Here is a 21,475-nt window from a genome sequence, read left to right as displayed (position 1 = left end):
GGGGGGTACATAGATTTAAAAAAAAATGTTATTACCATTTTCTGCCTGTAGTTTTTTTTTTTCAATGGTAGAGGACTGTTTTGGAAATAATTTATTGCTACAAGAACAACAACACAAGGTAATGCAGGGAATTCCCTGCTGAAGAAAAACAAGTGGGCGGTAGACTTAATAAAATGGAGATGCAGATGGAGAAAGAAAAGAAGGATTGTAGGGATCATTATGATTTGAAATTGAACTGCAACATCTCAAAGAGAACAAAAGTTATTCAGTATCAGGCAATACATGTAAAGGATTCTCTGACCTTGACCCATGGACCTCAAAGTTAATATGGGTTTTATCTTTAAAATTCCTATGTACATGTACTGACTTATTGATAAAATTTTAATGCAAAAGTTAAAAAAAAAAAAAAACGTCTTGAAACCATTTAATGTAATATATAAATGCTTGTCATTTTTACATCAAAATGGGGTCTTCAAGCACTAGGGAGGTATAATATACATGTATCATTGCAAATAGAGACATCATCTGGACAAGAAAGTGCAACTGACAAAAAGACAGGTTGATGGACATTAATATCCCCTACTTTATACAAAAGTTGGGGACAATTAGTTCAATGTAGATTTCTCTAATTCATATTACCTTATTATCCATATTTGTGCACAGAACTTGGAATCACATCAATGATGAACAGTCAGCTCTTGATTATCTATTCAACCTGTCATATTTGTGTTTATTCAGTAAACATAGTAAAACAAAGGTAAGCAAAGATTACAAAAGCTCACCTCCCAAAGTCTTGCACCAAACAAATGTTCTAGTAGTATGCATCCCTAGATGCAACATGTATGCAAGTTTGGTCTGGGTAGGGTTTTTAAGGTACTTGAGTATGGACTTGCTCCAAAAACTTTTTCTTTGCAAGTCTGATAGTATGCATCCCTAGATTGATTAGCATAGGTCTTACAATAACCTGGGGGAAAAATCTGCTTATTCATCCAGAAAATGTAGGTCATGTCCAGAATAATCCAAAGCAAATCTTGTATTTTCATTCCTACATGAATCATCCATGAAAGTTTGGTCCAGATAAGGCTTTTAGTTACTTGGTAATGGACTTGCTTCTCAATTCTAACCTGTTCATTCATCTAGAAAATGTAGGTCAGATGCAGTACCTGAAGCAAGTATGCTAGTGTGCATCTTTGCAAGTTTGGTCCAAGTAGGGTTCATAGTTGCTTGGGAATGAGACCTGCTCCAAAAACTTCATCCTGCTCCAAAAACATTAACCAATCATTCTTGTGGAAAATACTGCCTGGAATTGCAGCATCTGAAACCTGAATGGTACAAAAAAAACCATATTAAATGCATCATCCTTGCCACTGACATAGAAATACTTAGACAGAAAACTTTAACCTGGGATGCAGCGAGTTCTGAGTATTCAATAAACTACCCCAACTTTGTTGAGGTCTGGACAGATGACTAGGCCTTTAAAGGTGCTTAGACACAGATTTGAAGTTTATATTTTCTCAAATTTTCTGTATAATATCACGACTTATATATTGCAATAGCATTTCACACGAAAATATGATTAAAAACTTATTTTATCTGGAAATTATTGGAACTATGAATTCCTGGACGCGTTTGATTAACACATCCTTGCACTTTCACAAATTTTATCTTTACCCTTAATATTTAAGAAAAGAAGCTATTTTTTGTGTATTAATGAAAAACATTACATCTATAATCCAGAAAATTCAGAGTAGAAATGTGCGAAAGCAAACCCCCTCACTAATATTGTCAGCCCGTGCTCAGTGTTGTGAACAGAGTTTAACAAATTGAATACACCCGTGAAACATAAACTGTTTCTGTAAACAGGGCACGAGCTCTGTTATTGTTAATGTTTACGATTCACCGGGTGTGTTTAATTGTTATAGTCTGCACACACCACTGAGCACGGACTGACAATACTGTGAGTGGATTTTGCTTTCGAACATTTCTACTCTGAATTTTTCTGGATTATAGTTTTAATATTTTTCATTAATACAAAACAAAATTGCCACTTTTTTTAAGTATTAAGAATAGAATTAAAATTTGTGAAAATGCAAGGATGTGTCAATCAAACGCGTCCATAAATTTGAAGTTTCAGTAACTTCGAGATGAAATAAGATTTTTATTATATTTTAGTATGAAATGCTATAGCAACATATAAGTCATGAATTTATGCAGAAAATTTGAGAAAATGTTAACTTCAAATCTGTGTCCAAGCACCTTTAAGACAAGGAAAAAGATCACCTTAGAGTTTTGATCAAATTTTTACTATTTTTTGTGTAACCAGGGAGGAAAAAATTAAGCAACTTATTCTCTTTTCAATTCAAGAGCCCTACTCACTGTGTCAATTTAAAGTCCACCTTCCTAATCACACAGCAGACCTAGCTAGATCCAATACACATATTTACATTTCCAAATATTTTTCCTCAAGATTCTTTGCAAATCAGAAAAAGTTCATGTTCTCATGAACTACCGTGGGATGAGTAAGAATATTTCAATTGTGATGTGATTGAAGTCAAAAAATAGTGCAAACTTTTTTTTTCAGAAATGATCCTTGAAAGACAAAAATATGTGGCAAGTCACCAGAAAAATAATGTCAATATAAGATATGAATTTAATTTTTGAGAATTCATGAGGTACATGAACTACAATGCTTCATGCCTGCATAGTTATCATGAAGCGCTAACATGCTTCATGAAATATGCAGGCATGAAGCATCGTAGTTCATGTCCTCATGAATTCTCAAATATTAAATTCATCTCTTAAGTAATCATGTAGATGAAATATTGCTTTGTTTGAAAACATTAATGCTTATTTTGAAAAATAAATCAAAATATTATGAAAAAAATGTTTTTATTAAAGCATAATGTATTAAATAACTGCTTATTAATGAAATATAAGTAGTAATATAGAAAACAAGATGTGTTTGTGAAACACTGATGCCCCTGTATGGCAGCTTATGGCGAAGGTTAAAGTTTCTCAAATGCAAGTCAAACTCCAGGTCAATAGATAAAAAATGTTGGTACCCAAAGAAAGGTCTTGTCTCGAGGAATATACCTGAAATTTGAAAACCCTAGCACCAGTTATTCAAAAGTTATGGTGAAGGTTAAAGTTTTTAAATGTAAAACATCAAGGTCAAGGTCAAATGGGGCCCCAAGGGAAGGTCTTTTCACAATTGATGTACACATGTTCATGAAATGTGAAATCCCTAGAACCAAACGTTCACATGTTATGGCCAAGGTTAAAGTTTTTTAAAAGTAGGTCAAACTTCAAGGTCAAGGTCAATGCCAAAATTGTTGGTATCCAAAGGAAAGTCTTGTCCTAAGAAATGCACATGTGAAGAATGAAAGCCGTAGCACCAAATGTTTAAAAGGTATGGACAATATTAAAGCTTTTCAAAAGTAGGTCAAACGTCAAGGTCAAAGGGTCAAAGTGGTTGGTACAAATGAGGGTCTTATCTCAAGGAATAGACATCTTAAATATGAAAGCCCTAGCACCAATCATTCAAAAGTTATGACCAAGATTAAAGTTTCTCGAAAGTAGGTCAAACTCCTAGGTCAAGGTCAAAAGGTCAAAGTGGTTGGTATTCAAAGGAAGGTCTTGTTACAATGATTACATATGTGAACTATGAAAGCCCTAGCACCAACCATTCAAAAGTTATGGCCAAGGTTAAAGTTTTTCAGAAGGGTCAAACACCTTGGTCAAGGTCAAAGGGTCAAAGTGATTGGTATCCTAAGGAAGGTCTTGTCACAAGGAATAAACATATCAAATATGAAAGCCCTAGCACTAACCGTTCAAAAGTTATGGACAAGGTTAAACTTTTTCAAAAGTAGGTCAATCTCCAAGGTCAAGGTCAAAACGTCAAAGTTGTTGGTATCCAAAGGAAGGTCTTGTCACAAGGAATACACATGTGAAGTTTGAAAGCCCAAACACCAACTGTTCAAAAGTTATGGTCAAGGTTAAAGTCTCATAAAATTTTGCAAAAGTGGTTCAAAATCCAAGGTCAAGGTCAAAAGATCAAATATGATAATACCCAAAGAAAGGTCTTCTCACAAGGAATACACATGTGAAATATGAAAGTCATACCTCCAACCAATCAAAAGTTATGGGCAAGGTTAAAGTTTTTACAGACAATCAGACAGACAGATGGACAGGGCAAAAACTATATACCCCCGAATTTTCGATAAGGGGGCATAAAAATAGATAATAAAGACACATTTTATATGATTGTACAGTGTATATAAACTAGAACTGTCCAAAAGGGACAAATACCCCCAGCTGGGTTTTTAAGAGGTGCCAAATCACTAATATTTTATGGATCTAAGAGGTGTTCACAATTTTCTTATTAACATTTAAAGTGAAAAAATAATTGCTCATTACATTTTTTTTTAATGAATGAAACCAAGGAACAACCTAATAAAACATCAATACACTGTACCAATATATTATAATTACATTGTTTTTTAATACATTGAAAAAATAAATTGCAACTATCTGTCATCTTTTTGAGACATGACATTCTGCAAATTGATTTTTGAAAAAAATAATTAATTAATTACAAAATCAAATTAATCTTGATAACTTTATATCAAATTCATTTTAAAAATGAAAGGCTCAGGTCATCCAGTAACTATGTACTATGACAGACAATAAATTATAATTAAGAGAATTAAAGAACAGAGATCTTTAAATTCCCAGGAGATATACATGTAGATAACACATTCTTGATCAGAGATGCCCTAACAACTTCCAACACTGAACTCATTAATTAATCTTTAACTGGATGCATGTTCACTCATTACTCCAAAGGGACAAATGGATTTACACTATCTGCTGTCTAATGTAAAAATTGTTTTTAATACTTGGTGATTTTTTTTTGTTTTAATGAATAGTTTTAAGATGTAGTTCACATTTTTGGACAGATGTTCTAGATTCTGTGTCTCAAACCTTAGAAATAAACCCAAAATGACTAAGTCAATAAAAATGAAAAAAAAAAACCCTGTAAAATGCAGAAAAATTATCAAATAATGTTGAAAATACCAGGTGCACATTTTCATATGGTAAATAATAAGTGTACAAATTTTCATACAATTCTATGAAATAGTCTTTGAGAAAAGGTCAGGACAAAACCACATAATAAAAAGGAAAAAAACACCTGTAAAATGCAGAAAAATTCTTCAATCATGATGAAAATACCAGGTGCACACCTTCATATGGTGAATAATAAGTGTACAAATTTTTAGACAAATCTATGCAATAGTTTCCGTGAAACGCTCGGGACAAAATCTTGTCTACAGGCAGATGGACATGGTGATTCCAATATACCCCCTAAATTTTATTTGCGGGGGGTATAAAAATATCAATGTTGTACTTCATTTTTAAAACACACAGCCGAGTAAATTTAAATTTCTAAATGCCAGAAGTGTAGAAATCACATCAAAATACAACACGGATCAATAACTGATGACCTTCAACCTCCCAGAATCGAACTCTCCAATCCAGAGCCTATCCTTATCATCCACTGCGAGGCCACATGGATGACTAAGACTGCAGCTATCTATCAAGGACACAAACTGACCATCTTTACTTATGATGTGGACCACATGATTTTCACGATCAGCAACCAAGATTTGACTTTTGCTGTCTGTCCCAATGCAACGTGGAACAAATTTTGTTACAGACTTCGAAGTTAAACCATTATATTGAAAACGGACTTTTCCATAAATGTTTAGGACAACAACTTGATAAGCATTGCAGTCTGCAATGCAGATATCTTTGTTTTTGTTTTCAGCAAGATATAACAAAAAATTTCCTGTTCCAAATATTGGTTTTCTCTTTCCATCAAACTGAATCTCTTGTATCAGCTCAGTTCCTGCATATCGATTTACTTTACTCTCTGAAAAATTTGGCTTCATCAAGCTAACCAGCAGTCCTCCATCAGATGTACTACAAAGGCCCTGGGGTGTCCAATCCTCATATTTTATCAATGGGGAAATAACTCCGTCTTTTACTTCCATGATGGTACAGGACCTGAAATCAGAGTACAGGAGATTTCCAGAGGATGTGACAGCAATATCGTGTGGAAATATTCCTGATACAGTATTTACTGTACCAATCTCAGACCCATTTATATCGACTCTCCTTATCCCTTTATCTTTTCCACTGATCCAAACCTCATTCCCTCTCAGGAACCGAACCCTTTTGATGTTTTTTAGGGGACTTTTTACATTGATAAGTACTCTGGCCTGACTGAAGACTGGGCTGTCAGCATACAGGGACACATCATGGATGTGCCCTCTATTGGAAGATACATGCTTTTCCACACAGGAGCTACACAGCCCTACACAACAGGTGTTACAGCGCAGCACTAAAGGGTTGACACACAAACTGCAGGTCTTCAGTGTCTGGGCTTGAGATTCCATTGTACACTACACTGTAGTTATTAATTTCAGTGTAACCTGTCAAAGAAATGCACTACTATTATTTTTTAAAATAATTTTTCAGAAAAGTATGCCTGTCGAGAAATTGTTTCAAATTATTTTTTGGTCAAATGTCAACTACATCGTCTATAAAAGTGATATAGCAATTGGAATATATATACAGTCAAACCTCGTTATCTCAAACTCGAAGGGACCAAAAAAAAATTTCGAGATATCCAAGGATTCGAGATATTGAGGGTAAAATACTTAAAGAATAAGCAGTTGGGACTTCCAAATCACTTCGACATATCCATGGTGTTCGACATATCCATGGTGTTCGAGATATCAGTGTTTGAGATATTGAAGTGTGACTGTATATATACTTAATATAATATACAAGTTATGTATATCGTTGATGAAGTCAGCAAGATTCCAGTTCCCCAAGAGCAAGGCTATTTCCTGAAGTGAAGCCGAGGGAAATAGGCTTGCTCAACAAGAAATGGAATCATGCCAACTCCATCAATGATCTACTTTTAACTGTTTTATTATATTGATACAAAAATTTTATTTTATATGTAGAATGTAGATAAATGAATAAACTCAACAGAAAGGCATTGCATTTGAATTATTGGTCTATAAAATACATAAATCTGCAAACAGTATTCTGTTAATTATGTCCTTCCTCCTTATATGTAACTGGTATATATTTCCAAATTTACTTTTACCTGAGAGCTACATTTATGCAGCTACAAATATACCTTCCATTTATTTCTCTTTGTCATGTCCCTAATCTCGGTGGAGATTCAACTCAGCCAGATATTTGGTCTGACCAAATATCTAGCCTAGCCAAATCTCCACCGAGATTATGTTGTCCTTATTGACCCAAGGATCAGGCCATGATCTGGTCATAAAAAAAATTCAAATTACAGTACCATACTCAGATACAATTGCAAGGGGATATTTCTAAAAGTGGAACAAGGGGTTACAGAGTAAATGGGTAAAGGGAAAAAGGATGTAAGACGATGAACAGGGAGGAAAGAGAAGCGGAAGTAAGAAGGAGAAAAGGGGAGTAAGAGAGAAGACATAAAAATTAGACTTCATCCCGTGATGATGATGGCATCCATATCACATAAAAGAAACAATTCATAGGCGCTTGGTTTCAGGAAGGTGTATTTTGTGTTTTATGTTTTTCTAGGTGTTTCTGAATACACTCATTAAAAATCAAAAATTGCTGAAATTAGCATGTTTAAAAATATCATATTACTGTATAATCTTTTTATATACATGTACAGTAAAATGATATTTTTTTAAATGTGCTAATTTCAGCAATTTTTTATATTTATTTTAATGAGAGTATTCAGACACACCTAGAAAAACACATACAACACAAAATACACCTTCCTGAAAAAGCGCCTATGAAAAGAAACGGTCGGATTGTGATTTTTTATAAGTCTGGCACAATCTCTTGATTTAGCTATATAGGTTTAAGCAATCCAGAATAGCTTGATTTAGCTATTTAATCACACTTTTTTCTTATATGTATTTTTCAGCATGTACAAAAAGTTCCACCTTGGTGCAGTGATAATATTCAACTTTGAACCCTTCTGGAAACAATGCATGTAAAAATCACCAAATTGTGTCTGCTTGAGAACTTTGCACTCAAAGTTCTAAAAGTTTTTGGGGCTATATAAAGCAATTGATTTGTGACCACACAGTTACTTCTTGAATGAAATTATTAAGGAGGTCAGTTATGGTCAACAAGATAATTAATTGGTAATAATTCATCACTATGAGAAGCAATCATACTTATCCTCGCCTCACCACACACACACTCACAAGGAGGTGTACATGTACTGTTATCCAAATAATGGTAATTCATCTTTTGCTTTAAAGTATTCAACAGCTGTAATATTAGAACTATCTTCGATTTGGGTTGCTTTAATTTATTTCATATAACCATGCTATCAAACGTTACATTGCATTAATTCTTATGTTACTTTTTAAACCTATTTAAGTAAAAGGGTTTTTGAGTTATAAATATGTCATGTACCAGTGAAGTTTGAAATAATATTTTATTTTCAGAAAATGTTCCGAATAATCGACTATCGTTCGAATAATGGAATCGAATAATCGACTAAGGAAAATAAATATTTTGACATCCCTAATATATATATATATATATATATATATATATATATATATATATATATATATATATATATATATATATATATATATTTGAATAATTAGTCAAGTACTTGCAATTTTTTGTTTTTTTCTTACCAAAAAAAAAAGTGAAAAACTGTACATAAATAGCTGTATCAAGCTATTTTGAATAGCTTTTAATAAGCTATAATATAACTATTTCAAGCTATATAGCTAAATCAAGAGATTGTGATGGACGTGTTCAAGGCTTCAGAAGCCACAACAGTATGGATATATAATTAATGTGTAAAGACATTGTATTCAATTAAATTCCATAATAATAAAAAAAAAAACAGTAGTATTTACCAGGAAGTTGAGGCCTGCCGAGGGCACGTGCACGAATCTACTTTCACTTTCGAAGAATGACGTACAGGTGATCATCTTCGCTAGCTAAGGATGACGTATTCTATGGAACGCCATAGCTGGTGGTTTTTAGCTCACCTGAGCCGAAGGCTCAAGTGAGCTTTTCTGGTCGAAATTCGTCCGTTGTCTGTCGTTGTCGTCGTAAACTATTCACATTTCCATCTTCTTCTCAAGAACCACTAGGCCAAATTTCAACCAAACTTGCCAAAAAGTATCCTTGGGTAAAGGGGATTCAAGTTTGTTCAGATGAAGAACCATGCCTTCTTCCAAGGGGAGATAATTATGAAAAATAATTCGTGAAAAATTAATGGCATCATTTAAAAATCTTCTTCTCAAGAACCACTGTGCTTGAAAACATGAAACTTATGTGGAATCATTGTGAGGTAGTGTAGATTCAATTTTGTTCAAATCATCACCCCCGGGGGAAGGGATGGGGCCACAAGGGTTGATCAAATTTTTACATAAGAAAAATCTTTAAAAATCTTCTTCTCAAAAACAGCAAAGCCATGATTGGTCATAATGATATAAAAGCATCCTCAGGTAATGTAGATTTAAATTTGTTCAAATCATGACCCCAGGAGAAGAGAGGGGCCATAACAGGTGATCATAGTTATACAAAGGAATATAAAGGATATATATCAATAAAAATTTTCAAATTTGTTCAAATCATAACCCCCCCTTCCCCGAACCACTTATATATTTAAACTTTTCAATACTTAACTGATTTCTGCTTTTTTTCCTAGCCAAAGTGCCCAGGTGATGTGGCCCCTGGGCTTCTTGTTTATGTTTTGCTTTGGTTATTTCATGTGAAGATGGTGCTTTTTTATGGTATGCTGTGGTTATTAGTCCCCTACTGACCTTGGTAAAATTCAGTGAGATTTAGTACCTTACGCCTAAATATGATTTTAAAACCAAATTAGTTGAATCTATATCGATTTGGAGTATAATATTTAATAAAAATCTTAGCTTTACAGGTAGTTATGTGGACTTTCAGTTTGAAACCGACTATACTTAAAATCAAATTATTTAAATACTACCGGTAGTACTTAATAAAGATTTGGAGTATGATATGTAGTGAAATATTTGCCTAAGGTAATATTTCGGACTTTTGGAAAGGAAACGCTGTAAATACGCATGTGTAAATAGGTAAAAACGTAAGAAAATAAATAGAAAAGGCCCATAGTAAATGCTGGAAGGGGTCGAGGAAGGGAGTGCATCCTGTTCTTATGCACCTAAACAGGAATCTCTGACTTTCAAACAACAGCAGGCGTTTCTATTTTTTCTTGTTAAAATATCTTCTAATTTTGCATAAACAAACCATAAAATTGAAAGTGCTCCCTGTATTCTAGCACTGTATCGACCTTTCAGAACTTTGAAGAAAATGAATTCTTCAATAAAACGGGCAACTTTTTTTCAGCAATTAAATAATCTGCCTCGTTCATACACATAGGCGGTGATAAACAGGCTAACGACGTACATGTAATACAGCACAAGCGTACGAAACGAAGCAATGGATTGATGATGAAATGATCCTCTTTGATAAGCTGAAAATGTGTAGATAAGTTGAATACCACAGTTGTGCAGCTGTTTATAACAGTTCTTAGACCTAGTGTCTTATCAAAAAATCTCTGGAAGGAAATTTACAGGATATTTCTATCCATCTTTTGCGGATTTTCTTAAAAATAAATTTGTAATCTTACTGTTCTTTCAAAAGCATGTAATGAGGCCAAAATAAAAAATACCTTTATTTCCCCTAACGCGACTGATCCAATTGAAACGCGCCGACTGGAAGGTTTTTTTTTCATAAAATATTCCAATATTTTTTTTTTATGTTTATCAACTTTTATAAAATAGAATTCCATAAAAAACCGTTTTTATCAGAACGACTGATTTTATTCTGTGATTGTTAAGCCCACAATATGTGGTCACAGAAGGTTAGTTCGTGTTTTAAAAGAAAGGCGACGTATCAACCTTATGCCTTTAGCATATAAGAATCCTACACTCTTGAAACACGTTGTTAATAAAGTATAATATACATTGACCTATTAAGAGTGTTTTGATTGTATTTACTTACCTGTCTTAAAATTAAGGTACGTATAGAGAGAATGCTTAGACCCGTAGGCCCTCTTCATGATACCCCTCATCAGCAGACAAGGGGCCCACCTTGTGAACAAACCAATCAATTTTACTTATTTAATTTGAGCTTTGATCTTATGAACAGTTCATCAATATTCCTATATTTACAATATGGGACAAAGAGAGTTGTAATTATGTCTGCATATTTCATCCTAATGAATAGAATTCAAACGTCCTTTCTCGATGCCGTTTATTCATGGGTTAAACTTCATGACTTTGACATTGTGTATGACATTTTACCATTTTTAGATACGGTTTGTCTCAATTTAATATTGTTAACATACTTTTTCCAAATAGATATGATATTATGATAAAAGCTCTCTGAGGCGTCCATGTATTTTTCTTCAAGGCCCTTGAAGATTGGTTGTTCCTTTGATTTGAATTCCTTTGATAATTATTGGGACAACAACATTTATTTAAACATTTGTCTAGTGAAGGGCTCCAAATTTAGAGTTGTACGCGGCACTTTAGGCCATTGAGCTGTGAGGGATCTTTTTTGTGCCAGTATCTATTGCGACATTGAACCCTTTTTTTTGGTTTCATTTGAAGAACAGGTCTCAACGTCCTGCATGGATTTAAACCTGCAACTTAGAGAAATAGTTCCTTACTTCGAGACTCCAAAACGAAATGCTCTAGAACCACTGCATATTTTGAAGCCCTGAAAAACTACATAATTATATATTCTGATGTCCAGTCCTTGCGTACCCGAGAATCTTTTAAACAGATGTCTTCAATTTCAAAAAATTTACTCTGGTATGAGATATTTCACAAGTTCGATTGAATAATAGCTGTGAATAAATTTACCTTAAATGTTGAGTCTAAATGGCATTTGTATGGTATTCTGGCTGTTTACAAATCGCTTTCTTTTTAAGGTATCATTCCATTCAATTTTAAGAATGTATTTTCAAAGCTGCTGTCAAAAAAAATTATTTGCCTACCTACCTACCCAACTTGAGATTTTTGGGTCGGGTTAGGGGAAACAAAGATATTTTTAATGATGGCCTGCCATAATTCTTTTGAGTTTTCACCGCTAAATATCAAACAGATTTGCAACGGAAACTGAACGGGGTATGCACCGAATTCACAGTTCGACCGCCTTGGCTATATCGAAATTGTCACTGCTGTCTTCACCCTATTTCCAAACTAATATTCCGCAATGGAGGTATACCGAAATATACTATACACTAAAGGTGTACCATAAAGTATACCATACACTAAACCGAGTGTACCGAAGTACGCTATACAGTGAGTATACACTAAAGGCGTACCGAGGTATAAAATGTTACAGTAAAGGCATGTTATGAGACCGACCACACCCGCCATGAACAAGACACATGCCGTACCGCTTTATACTTGAATCGTAATATGTATCGTATTGCAGAATGAGTATCGCACCAGCCTTAAAATTTTGCTAATGTTTTTGGTGTTATAAAAAAGTACTAATATACCACTGAATTAAGCTAACGATGATCAATACACCTGATATACTATTTATAGGAAATCGGCAAGATTAGCTTGAATTTATTAAATGATGAAGAAATATTTTCAGCATTTGGAACGGAAAGACAATGTCATGCAATATTTCTTAGCAGCTTTCCCCTAAACTGCTTGATCGTGTATGATATAGTAACGACTTGCAATATCATTTGACATCTCCCAGTTTATTCCATACTCAAGAGCATGCTCCGAGTACGATCGATTTTTAAACCAAGGCAGGCTACTGACAGATAAGTTGGTATTACTGGGATTTCAACAATTTCAGCATTCTATGGTCGTTATAATGACCTTGTTAGCAAATAAAACCTATCACTGGGTAGTATTTTGACTGACGTATTTCATACCAATTGTCAGGCCTTTTTGTTAAATACTAAATTTGACTATGGAATGTTCCTTCTGACTGAGCAATACATAGGACTCACGGCGGGTGTGACCGGTCAATAGGGGATGCTTACTCCTCCTGGGCACCTGATCCCACCTCTGAATTTCCAGGGGTGCGTGTTTTATGACATCTTCACAGATCTGTATTGTTTATATTTTTTGAGATCGATCACTGTTCGTTATTTTCACCTTTTTCATTTACAAGCTTTTTAACCGGATAAGAGCCCCCATCTTCTTAAGTCCACTTAATGAAAGTCATAATAAATGTTTATCGAGGTTATTTTATTTCTGCAAGATAAAAATACAGTATAAATAAAGTACAAAAAGTATAAAATGACTCCTTCATCACTTTATGATAATGTAATAATGCACCAGAATCTCACAACGAGCGCATCTTGTGTCTATCCAGAATCCCACTGTACTCTTGATGTTTATAAATACATGCAACAAATTGGCGCGCCGGGTCGGAATAATTTGTACAATTGGTGTAATGTGGTTTACATTAACTGTCTACGGTATACAATGTCATCATGCAGAGTTATGTACACTATGATAAATATACTGCTAAAAAATCTAATTACGGGCATGTAGTGTACTCTATGAATTATATATGTTCTTCCCATCATGGTCCATGTAGTTTTTTGTCTCAAGAGATATCAACTGTAAAGTCTGATGTCAACAAACTCTATGACATTTTGTGTTTTCAACATGAAAATGAGTGCATTTCCCTTAAAGCTATGTCATTTTGGTTTCTGAGAGCGAATCCATGATACCAACATGGTTTTTGATATTTCCCTGCGTGAATAATCTTTGGGTTTTTTTATTGGTGTTGGTCACCATCAAGTCTGTGCCCCTTTTCATGGAATTTGCATTGTGTGCTATTGCTGCCCTCCTCCATTAACCCTTTCTATTAAGTTTTAAGTTGTTTTTTCCTTCTGGTATGCATTGTACCAAATTTTTGACAGACAAATTGCAGAATGAAAACGGAAGAATATAATTAGAGGCACACAGAGATGAGTGATGACGTTCCAAGCTAGAATACCGTAAAAATCCTCGTGTAATCGAACAACTCTTGTTTTCTTCAATTCAAACATACTCACAACCCAGAGTGCCAAATTGCAAACGAGAAGAAATGTAACCACCGCTCTTCCAGGCTTCTGCATCATTTGATCGTCATTTTCGGCACATCTGCACAAACCATCCAATATAAACACTGTTTGTTCGGTTATCTGGCAAATTGCGAATATCGTGGTGATAAGCGACAAGATCCCAGCGATGTTTCCTTGTAAAGACGTAGAGACTGCGATAAGCTTAAAACAAAGGTAAATGTAGGAGCCAGCAAGTGCAACAAGCAACAACACAGAGTCTACGGAGAGAAACTGTGACGGGATAAACTTCAGTTTGGACAATCTAATGTAACCCCAAGCAATCCCGAGACCAGTGATGAACATGAGGACTATTTCTGTGGTAAACAAAACCTTGACGGCGGTGAACATGTCCTGAAGCCGGCTTTCGAAGACAAAAAATGTGGCGATAGCTATAAGAGTGAAGACAGCAACAAGTAAGCCAAGGAATAGACCCTTGTTTGCCTTGTCACAGTCAATGGCAGAAGCACCCGTTGGAGCCGAACTTGTGAATGAAGTGTGGCTAGGCCACCTCTGCTTGACACGGACCCCGATGTACTGATAAAGACGATAGATAATGCCAGCCCCGATGATACTGTAGATGATAGTGCAAGGAAATAAATAGGGTGAAGCTGACCTTGCCAGTGTGACTTCCTCGTAACAGCTTTTTGTCCCTTAAAAGAAAAAAAAACTTTAAGTATTACCCGATACTACCCTTTCTGTCATATAATTCATCTCTTTTTTTTAATTTAAAAAGAAAAAAAGATGAGTTTTTGATACCTTCAAACGACGTCGTCACATTGTTGACAATGTAGTTTTGCTGTCGATAATCCTCGTTGGTTTCCGTCACCGCCGTAACGATGAGAACACAAATATTGGTTGCCATCAGATGCATCATTCCAAAACGAACGAATGGCTTTTGCTTATTTATAACCAGCTGTGGAGTATAAATATATAAATGTAAAATAGATATAAAGGCTCGGTGTATAATGAATAAACCTCATTCAACAACTGGTTTGTCTAAATACACCATAATCTGTTTGTCTAAGTATCTTGTAAATAAACTATCATCAGGCTCGTAGGAATTGGGATTATTCTTAGTTTTATAGAAATATTCAATGATATGTGCTGAAAAGATTTTAAGTCGCTATGAAATGTAGAGTTTTAGCACGTGAGGAAAATTTGGTTTTCAGACAAACAAAGCTCAGAAAAAATTGTTTGCTGAGCATAGATTCTTCAGTGTTTCTGATAATACCCTTTTCTCAATATCATTACCCCCCTCCCCCTCCAGCAATTCAGAGGTCCAGTAGTCGGGAAAATCGTCCTATTCTAAGACTACATATTTCCGTACAAAAACTGTTACCTTGTGGTTCTTGAAAATGAAGAATGTCTGTACAAATGTAAACAACAGATGCATAACATAGACGAGAATGAAGATTTCGCTTTCGCATGTTTCTGTTGTAATAGTTTCAAAGTAAGTAGCAATATGGAGTCCATCCAAAGAAACACTACCAAAGGCAAACGCTGAAAAAAATTAAGAATTTATTGTTGAAAATATGACTAAAACCCAGAGCAATATATAGAAAGGTTTCCAAATGATTCTAATTAGTCTATAAGTTTCCAAATTTCACAAATTACCTAATGCGCCAAGACGCAAATAAAAGTTTATTCCCTCTCCGACATGGGCGACCCCACCCGGAGGTGGAAGTTCAAGGTGACTTTGGTAGCTAATGGCGGCAAGGGAAACCTGTTCAGCGTTTGATTCCTTCTTTTCCTGGTCCAGTGGTGTCTTGTCGTCAGGCGACGAGCGAATCGGAAGTGGTGACGCAGTGGGAGACATATTGACGCTACCATCGTTTCTGATCGAAACGCGAACATGGTTTTCATAGAAATTGTTCTTGACTTTGACGCCACTAAGGAGACAGAGCAAGAAATAGAATAGAACTCCCAGTGATGTAGCGTAGAGATAAACCAAAAACACCTGTAATACAAAGTATTCAACTCTTAGTTAAACGCAATCTACGAATTATCTATGGTAAAAATGTAAAGAACTAGGGGTAAAAAAAAGTATATATTTCATATAAAAATGTAAATATATATTATTTTCTCCGAGAAGAAAACACATAAAATTATCGATATAATGTAGAAGGGATGTGCTCATTTACAGAGGAAGATTTCCATAATTGTTTCATGCTGACAAAATTATGTAATGTCTGCTCATTTGAGTTTGTACGGAGGTTAAACATGTCGTGTGATTTCGTAAAAAGTGGTTTTCACTGCTATGTCGACCAAAATGATAATAAAGGTATTCAACCCTTATAATAAGCTCAAAAAAGTTTTTTAGAACCTAATTATACAGTATGTATATCAGCTCAATGTAAATTGTATGTGGCTAGTTTGAGTGTTCACAAGCTACCAAATGATCAAAGGTAGATGCAGAAGACCTAAGAAGATGAAAATATGAAAGCATTTTAAAAGAGTATTTGATATGAAGAAAAAATCTATGTTTGACCAGCCACTGCAACTGATGTTTAAGATGGTATCTAAGGAAACATTTCATTCACATCTATATTATCTTTCTCTGACAGCTTCTTCCTGATATATAATCTGATTGAGACCTACCTCTAAGTGGTATTGGTGTTCCTGATATTTAACTTGATGGAGATCATCTTCTCTAACCAAGGGTTTCTTATCCGCTACTCTCCTCTCAAAAACTTAAAGTTTGCGAGGAGAGTAGCGAATCAGAAACCCTCGGCTAGCGAAGATGGATGGAGAGTATTGGAGACATACCTTTAGTAATATTGGTGTACCTGATACTAGTATATACTCTAATAGAGACTAACCTCTAAATAGTATTGGTGTACCTGATACTAGTATATAATCTAATAGAGACCTACCTCTAAGTAGTATTGGTGTACCTGATACTAGTATATACTCTAATAGAGACTAACCTCTAAATAGTATTGGTGTACCTGATACTAGTATATAATCTAATAGAGACCTACCTCTAAGTAGTATTGGTGTACCTGATACTAGTATATAATCTAATAGAGACCTACCTCTAAATAGTATTGGTGTACCTGATACTAGTATATAATCTAATAGAGACCTACCTCTAAATAGTATTGGTGTACCTGATACTAGTATATAATCTAATAGAGACCTACCTCTAAGTAGTATTGGTGAACCTGATACTAGTATATAATCTAATAGAGACTAACCTCTAAATAGTATTGGTGTACCTGATACTAGTATATAATCTAATAGAGACCTACCTCTAAGTAGTATTGGTGTACCTGATACTAGTATATAATCTAATAGAGACCTACCTCTAAGTAGTATTGGTGTACCTGATATTAGTATATAATCTAATAGAGACCTACCTCTAAGTAGTATTGGTGTACCTGATACTAGTATATAATCTAATAGAGACCTACCTCTAAGTAGTATTGGTGTACCTGATACTAGTATATAATCTAATAGAGACCTACCTCTAAATAGTATTGGTGTACCTGATACTAGTATATACTCTAATAGAGACCTACCTCTAAATAGTATTGGTGTACCTGATACTAGTATATAATCTAATAGAGACCTACCTCTAAGTAGTATTGGTGTACCCTCTCTACTGCCGTTAGCGAGGTCGCCACCGCAAACACCACTCCAAGCACCACGATGATCAGTGCATAGATACCACACACCAACTTCACAAGGGCAGACCTGTCAATAGAAATTCAGGTCAATCCTTAAGACATGCAAGATCTGTTTTTCTCTCTCAAGTTGAATAGGTTCTCGTATGGGGCATTTAATTAATTACCAATGATGACAGTGTGCTCAAATCTTTTGCATTAGGATTTATCTTTCTGTTTCCAAGAAAGTTGGCGTTTCCTCTAGTATAACTACGACAGTCATTGGACAATGAAATTGGGTCATAGAGACCAGATACACTGCATATAGTTAAGGCACAAATTAGGTTAAAATTGCTTAGCCTATTTATTAGATTTATGCAAAGTTTTCCATAGAAAATTGAACATTACGTGAATTTATAAACACTAACATTAAGAAATTGCATGCAAAGATCTCTTATTAGGACCATTGGGATGACTACCAAAGTTTACAAAAATTGACAAATCAATCAAGTATACATGTATTTGAAATCAAGGTAAATGACATCAATCAACATAACATAAAAGTGTTTATATCTAACGGATTCTTTTTAAAACATCAGAGTTTGTTATAAAATTATTCTTTTAGTTAATCTAGAAAATAATTTAGCTATCAGGTCAATCGGAAGTAGCCAAGATAAGCCTCCGAACAGAATATTGGGACACAACTCTATCAAAGCTCATCACGCGCTATTGCACGTCTTTCTTAAACTGATTAAAAATTTGGTCAGGTCTTAAGTTTTTGATTTTTTTTAATCACCTGCTAAGCTTCAAAGGAAGTCTCTTGCTGCGCACGCACCACTAGCAAAGAGCTGTCAGATGGGAAATTCATCGAGGTTTGTACGCGGGATATATTTTCGTAACTTACAGAGATAATATTTCCTTATCTACTGTGTAGTTCGTTGATAGATTATCAGTCATTAGCCACGAATTTGGCCCTACAGCGACCAGTCGTTACCGCATGATCTGCTATCTGTACCAAATAACAATTTTTTATGTTGCCATAGCAAATTTTAAATTTCTGTTAAAATTGTTGATGAGATTACATGAAAAACGTGGTATAATAAATTATAGAAGAGAATAAATAGGATACAAATAAAAAATCAAGCTGTACATTGAAAAAAAAATCATGAGATACTAGTAGCCAAACCCAGAAGACCAATATTCTTCGAACCAAAGGATAAATGAAGCTCACTGGAATACCGATTAACCTTAAGATGTTCAATCTTCAACAAGCACAAAAAGTAAAAGTTAAACAGAAGACTTGTAGATAATGTTACTGAATGACAGCAAGGGTTGCAAGTCAGCTACTGTACTAGGAATCTGTTTGCAGTTTCCACCGTGACATACTGTGTTTTTATTTTTGATTTACAGCTCGCATCTGTTTATTAACAAAATAGTATTTCCTCTGCATAATCTAAGGTTTGGGGTTTCCTATTATGAATGAGATTGTGGGAGGGAAATGCATCATTATCACGGCTAGTGAAATTGGTTTCACATGAAGCATTGGGAATTATCTGTGAAAGTGCAGGCAAACCCAGGCGATACCATAATGTGTCAGTTTATTAAAAAAATACGAGTTTCCCAAATCATTCTACACTTCTTTCCACAAATCTTTCTACACATTCTACAAATCTTTCTTTTCGGTTCTTTGGCTTAAGCAAATACTTTCTTCTTGTAAATCGCCCCATGATACCTATTAAAGCCATGTATTCCTAATTTATAAATGTTAATTAAAGGTTAAGCGTTGCTTCACATCTGTTTTGGAATTAACGTTGCCAATAACGCTAAGTTGAGATGTGAATTTCTTGTTATCACTTTTTTGTGGCTTCGCATCTGCCGAGATTTGGGTCAGTGATACAACACGGTTTTCTAGCTTGGCATCTTTATGTAGTAAAATATTCCGGTGAGAAATATCCGTCGTTATGGAATTTTAATGCCCTCATTTCGTTTTTTTTTTTCTCCCTTCATTTTTTTTTTTTAAAAAATTCTCACTATGTTGTATGGCTTCCAGTTAACAGCACATGCACACATGCATAGGAATAAATATATATTTCAACATATTTAAAAGATTTTTGAAACAAAATTCTAAATAGGAAACAGTTATAGTAAAACCATACCTGTATACAGGTGGCACTCTCTGCTTCTTTTTCTTAGGTTTAGCTTCGTGAAGAGGCGTTGAAGTATCCACCGGTAAAGTGTCTGTGTTTCCGGCCATGTCATCTACTGTTTTCCCTTCCTCTTCCATATTGGTTTTGGTCTCACTTTCTGTATCTTCCTCTGTCGTTTTCCCCTCCTCTATGTCGTCTACGCGTTGTGGTTCGTTCACGATGTAAACGCCAGAACGACGCAGCATAATATTCAAAAGCGCCTCCGTTGTCAATCTTTTAAACTGCAACCACTATACGCAACACAAAGCATAAAAGCCCCCACTTTGAAATATTTTCGGAAATGATGCTCTAACGGTTTAAATAAATCGCTACCAGATGCCAGCTGAGAGAGGTAGCGTACCCAGTGTGGTTCTGCTTGCCAGATCGTAAAAAAATAGTATATAAAACACTGATTTAGATGGTTTCCACATTCAAGACAAAGGTCAATCGTTTATCAATTGCGGTTCTGCAATAATTCTGTAGTAGATATTTTCGAAGAATTTTTATGAATAAACAATGATACAGACAACGTTACTGTCGGCTGCTCGATCGCTTACCTCTGGCACGTGACGAAGATGAGAGAATCCCTAAGCAAAAGATAAAAAGCTCCGGGGTCTAATGTGAGCTTCAGAAGATAATGTAAGCAAAATACCGAAACTCATTCCTTGATTGATGCTTTACTTATACTTTTGGATACAATTAATAAAAGACAGAATGGAAACGACTAAAGTCCAGTTTTACTGATCATACAGTAATAAGCTACATATTGTATATATTCCCCCGTCTTATCGACCATTTGCAGCTACTACATAGGCATTTTCATTTACTGATTGAAATGTCTCTACACTTGTTTTTGTTTTACAATGTAAGCTATTGCTTTAATTAAGTATAAAGATCCTTGATTGATTTCTTGTAGTCTCGATCTTCTCAATTTTTAAGATATATTTAATGATATTCGTGTATTCAGTAATATAAAATTTGGCATATAAAATGTGCTTTATTGAAAATTCCATGATTAAATGGGAAAAGGAATTGGTGTCCCTTTGTATCAAAATTGTGAGATGAGGTGTTTTACACGTCTGTGTGTCCGTGCGCCCTTACCAGTGTTGTGGACGCAATATAGAGAATACCAAATGTTACTTCCGATTTCAATTTCACAACTGCTTTAAGAATTTAAGAAGCAAATTTAAAAGTATTGAGTGCAACGGTCAAGGCAAGACAGTGATTTGCGAAAGCAATGTTGTGGACAATTTATAGGATTCCATTTGACTTTATTATTTTCAGTCAGTTCTGTTAGAATGGCAATCTAAGGTAAAAAAAAAAATCAAAGACAATGTTTGGTTTTTATTAATAGTTTGGATATATAATTTTTAAGTTGCTAGCTGACTATTCAGAACCGAGTAGGTGACAGGAGAAAGTGTTCAAATGTCAAGGTTAAAATTAAACTTAATAAAGATATATGATAACTGTGTTTATCAAATTCTGAGACTTCAGATAGT

At 34.7% G+C, this 21,475-nt stretch overlaps 2 protein-coding genes across 2 annotated transcripts; both read right to left on the bottom strand.

Annotated features, from left to right (window-relative positions):
* Positions 1 to 5,489: 5,489 nt before the first annotated feature.
* On the bottom strand, positions 5,490 to 6,458 carry LOC133173955 (uncharacterized). The gene has a single exon (XM_061309018.1). It carries the CDS (start codon positions 6,456 to 6,458, stop codon positions 5,490 to 5,492), a length of 969 nt encoding a protein of 322 aa, XP_061165002.1.
* A 6,840-nt stretch (positions 6,459 to 13,298) lies between these two features.
* Positions 13,299 to 20,656, bottom strand: LOC133173823 (proton channel OtopLc-like). The gene is made up of 6 exons (XM_061308872.1): positions 19,947 to 20,656; positions 17,761 to 17,881; positions 15,800 to 16,142; positions 15,525 to 15,685; positions 14,942 to 15,098; positions 13,299 to 14,835 (listed from the first exon to the last, which is right to left on the bottom strand). The coding sequence occupies exons 1-6, from the start codon at positions 20,180 to 20,182 to the stop codon at positions 13,955 to 13,957; spliced, it is 1,899 nt and encodes a 632-aa protein (XP_061164856.1). The 5' UTR covers positions 20,183 to 20,656; the 3' UTR covers positions 13,299 to 13,954.
* Between the last annotated feature and the right edge of the window lie 819 nt (positions 20,657 to 21,475).

Source organism: Saccostrea echinata, unplaced genomic scaffold (genome assembly GCF_033153115.1).
Source record: "Saccostrea echinata isolate AGI-Se365-2 ecotype Australia unplaced genomic scaffold, CSIRO_AGI_Sech_v1 ptg000056l, whole genome shotgun sequence".
Classification (NCBI taxonomy): domain Eukaryota; kingdom Metazoa; phylum Mollusca; class Bivalvia; order Ostreida; family Ostreidae; genus Saccostrea; species Saccostrea echinata.
Note: the sequence above shows the minus strand (reverse complement) of the source record. Positions and strands in the feature narration are given on the sequence as shown.

Excerpts from the sequence above, each read along its gene's own strand:
- LOC133173955 (XM_061309018.1), bottom strand. The coding sequence starts at position 6,458 with ATGGAATCTCAAGCCCAGACACTGAAGACCTGCAGTTTGTGTGTCAAC.
- LOC133173823 (XM_061308872.1), bottom strand. The coding sequence starts at position 20,182 with ATGCTGCGTCGTTCTGGCGTTTACATCGTGAACGAACCACAACGCGTA. Across the intron at positions 16,143-17,760 it reads TACACCAATACTACTTAGAG|GTGTTTTTGGTTTATCTCTA; the intron begins GTAGGTCTCTAT and ends TTTGTATTACAG. Across the intron at positions 15,099-15,524 it reads TCATTTTCAAGAACCACAAG|CTGGTTATAAATAAGCAAAA; the intron begins GTAACAGTTTTT and ends TATACTCCACAG.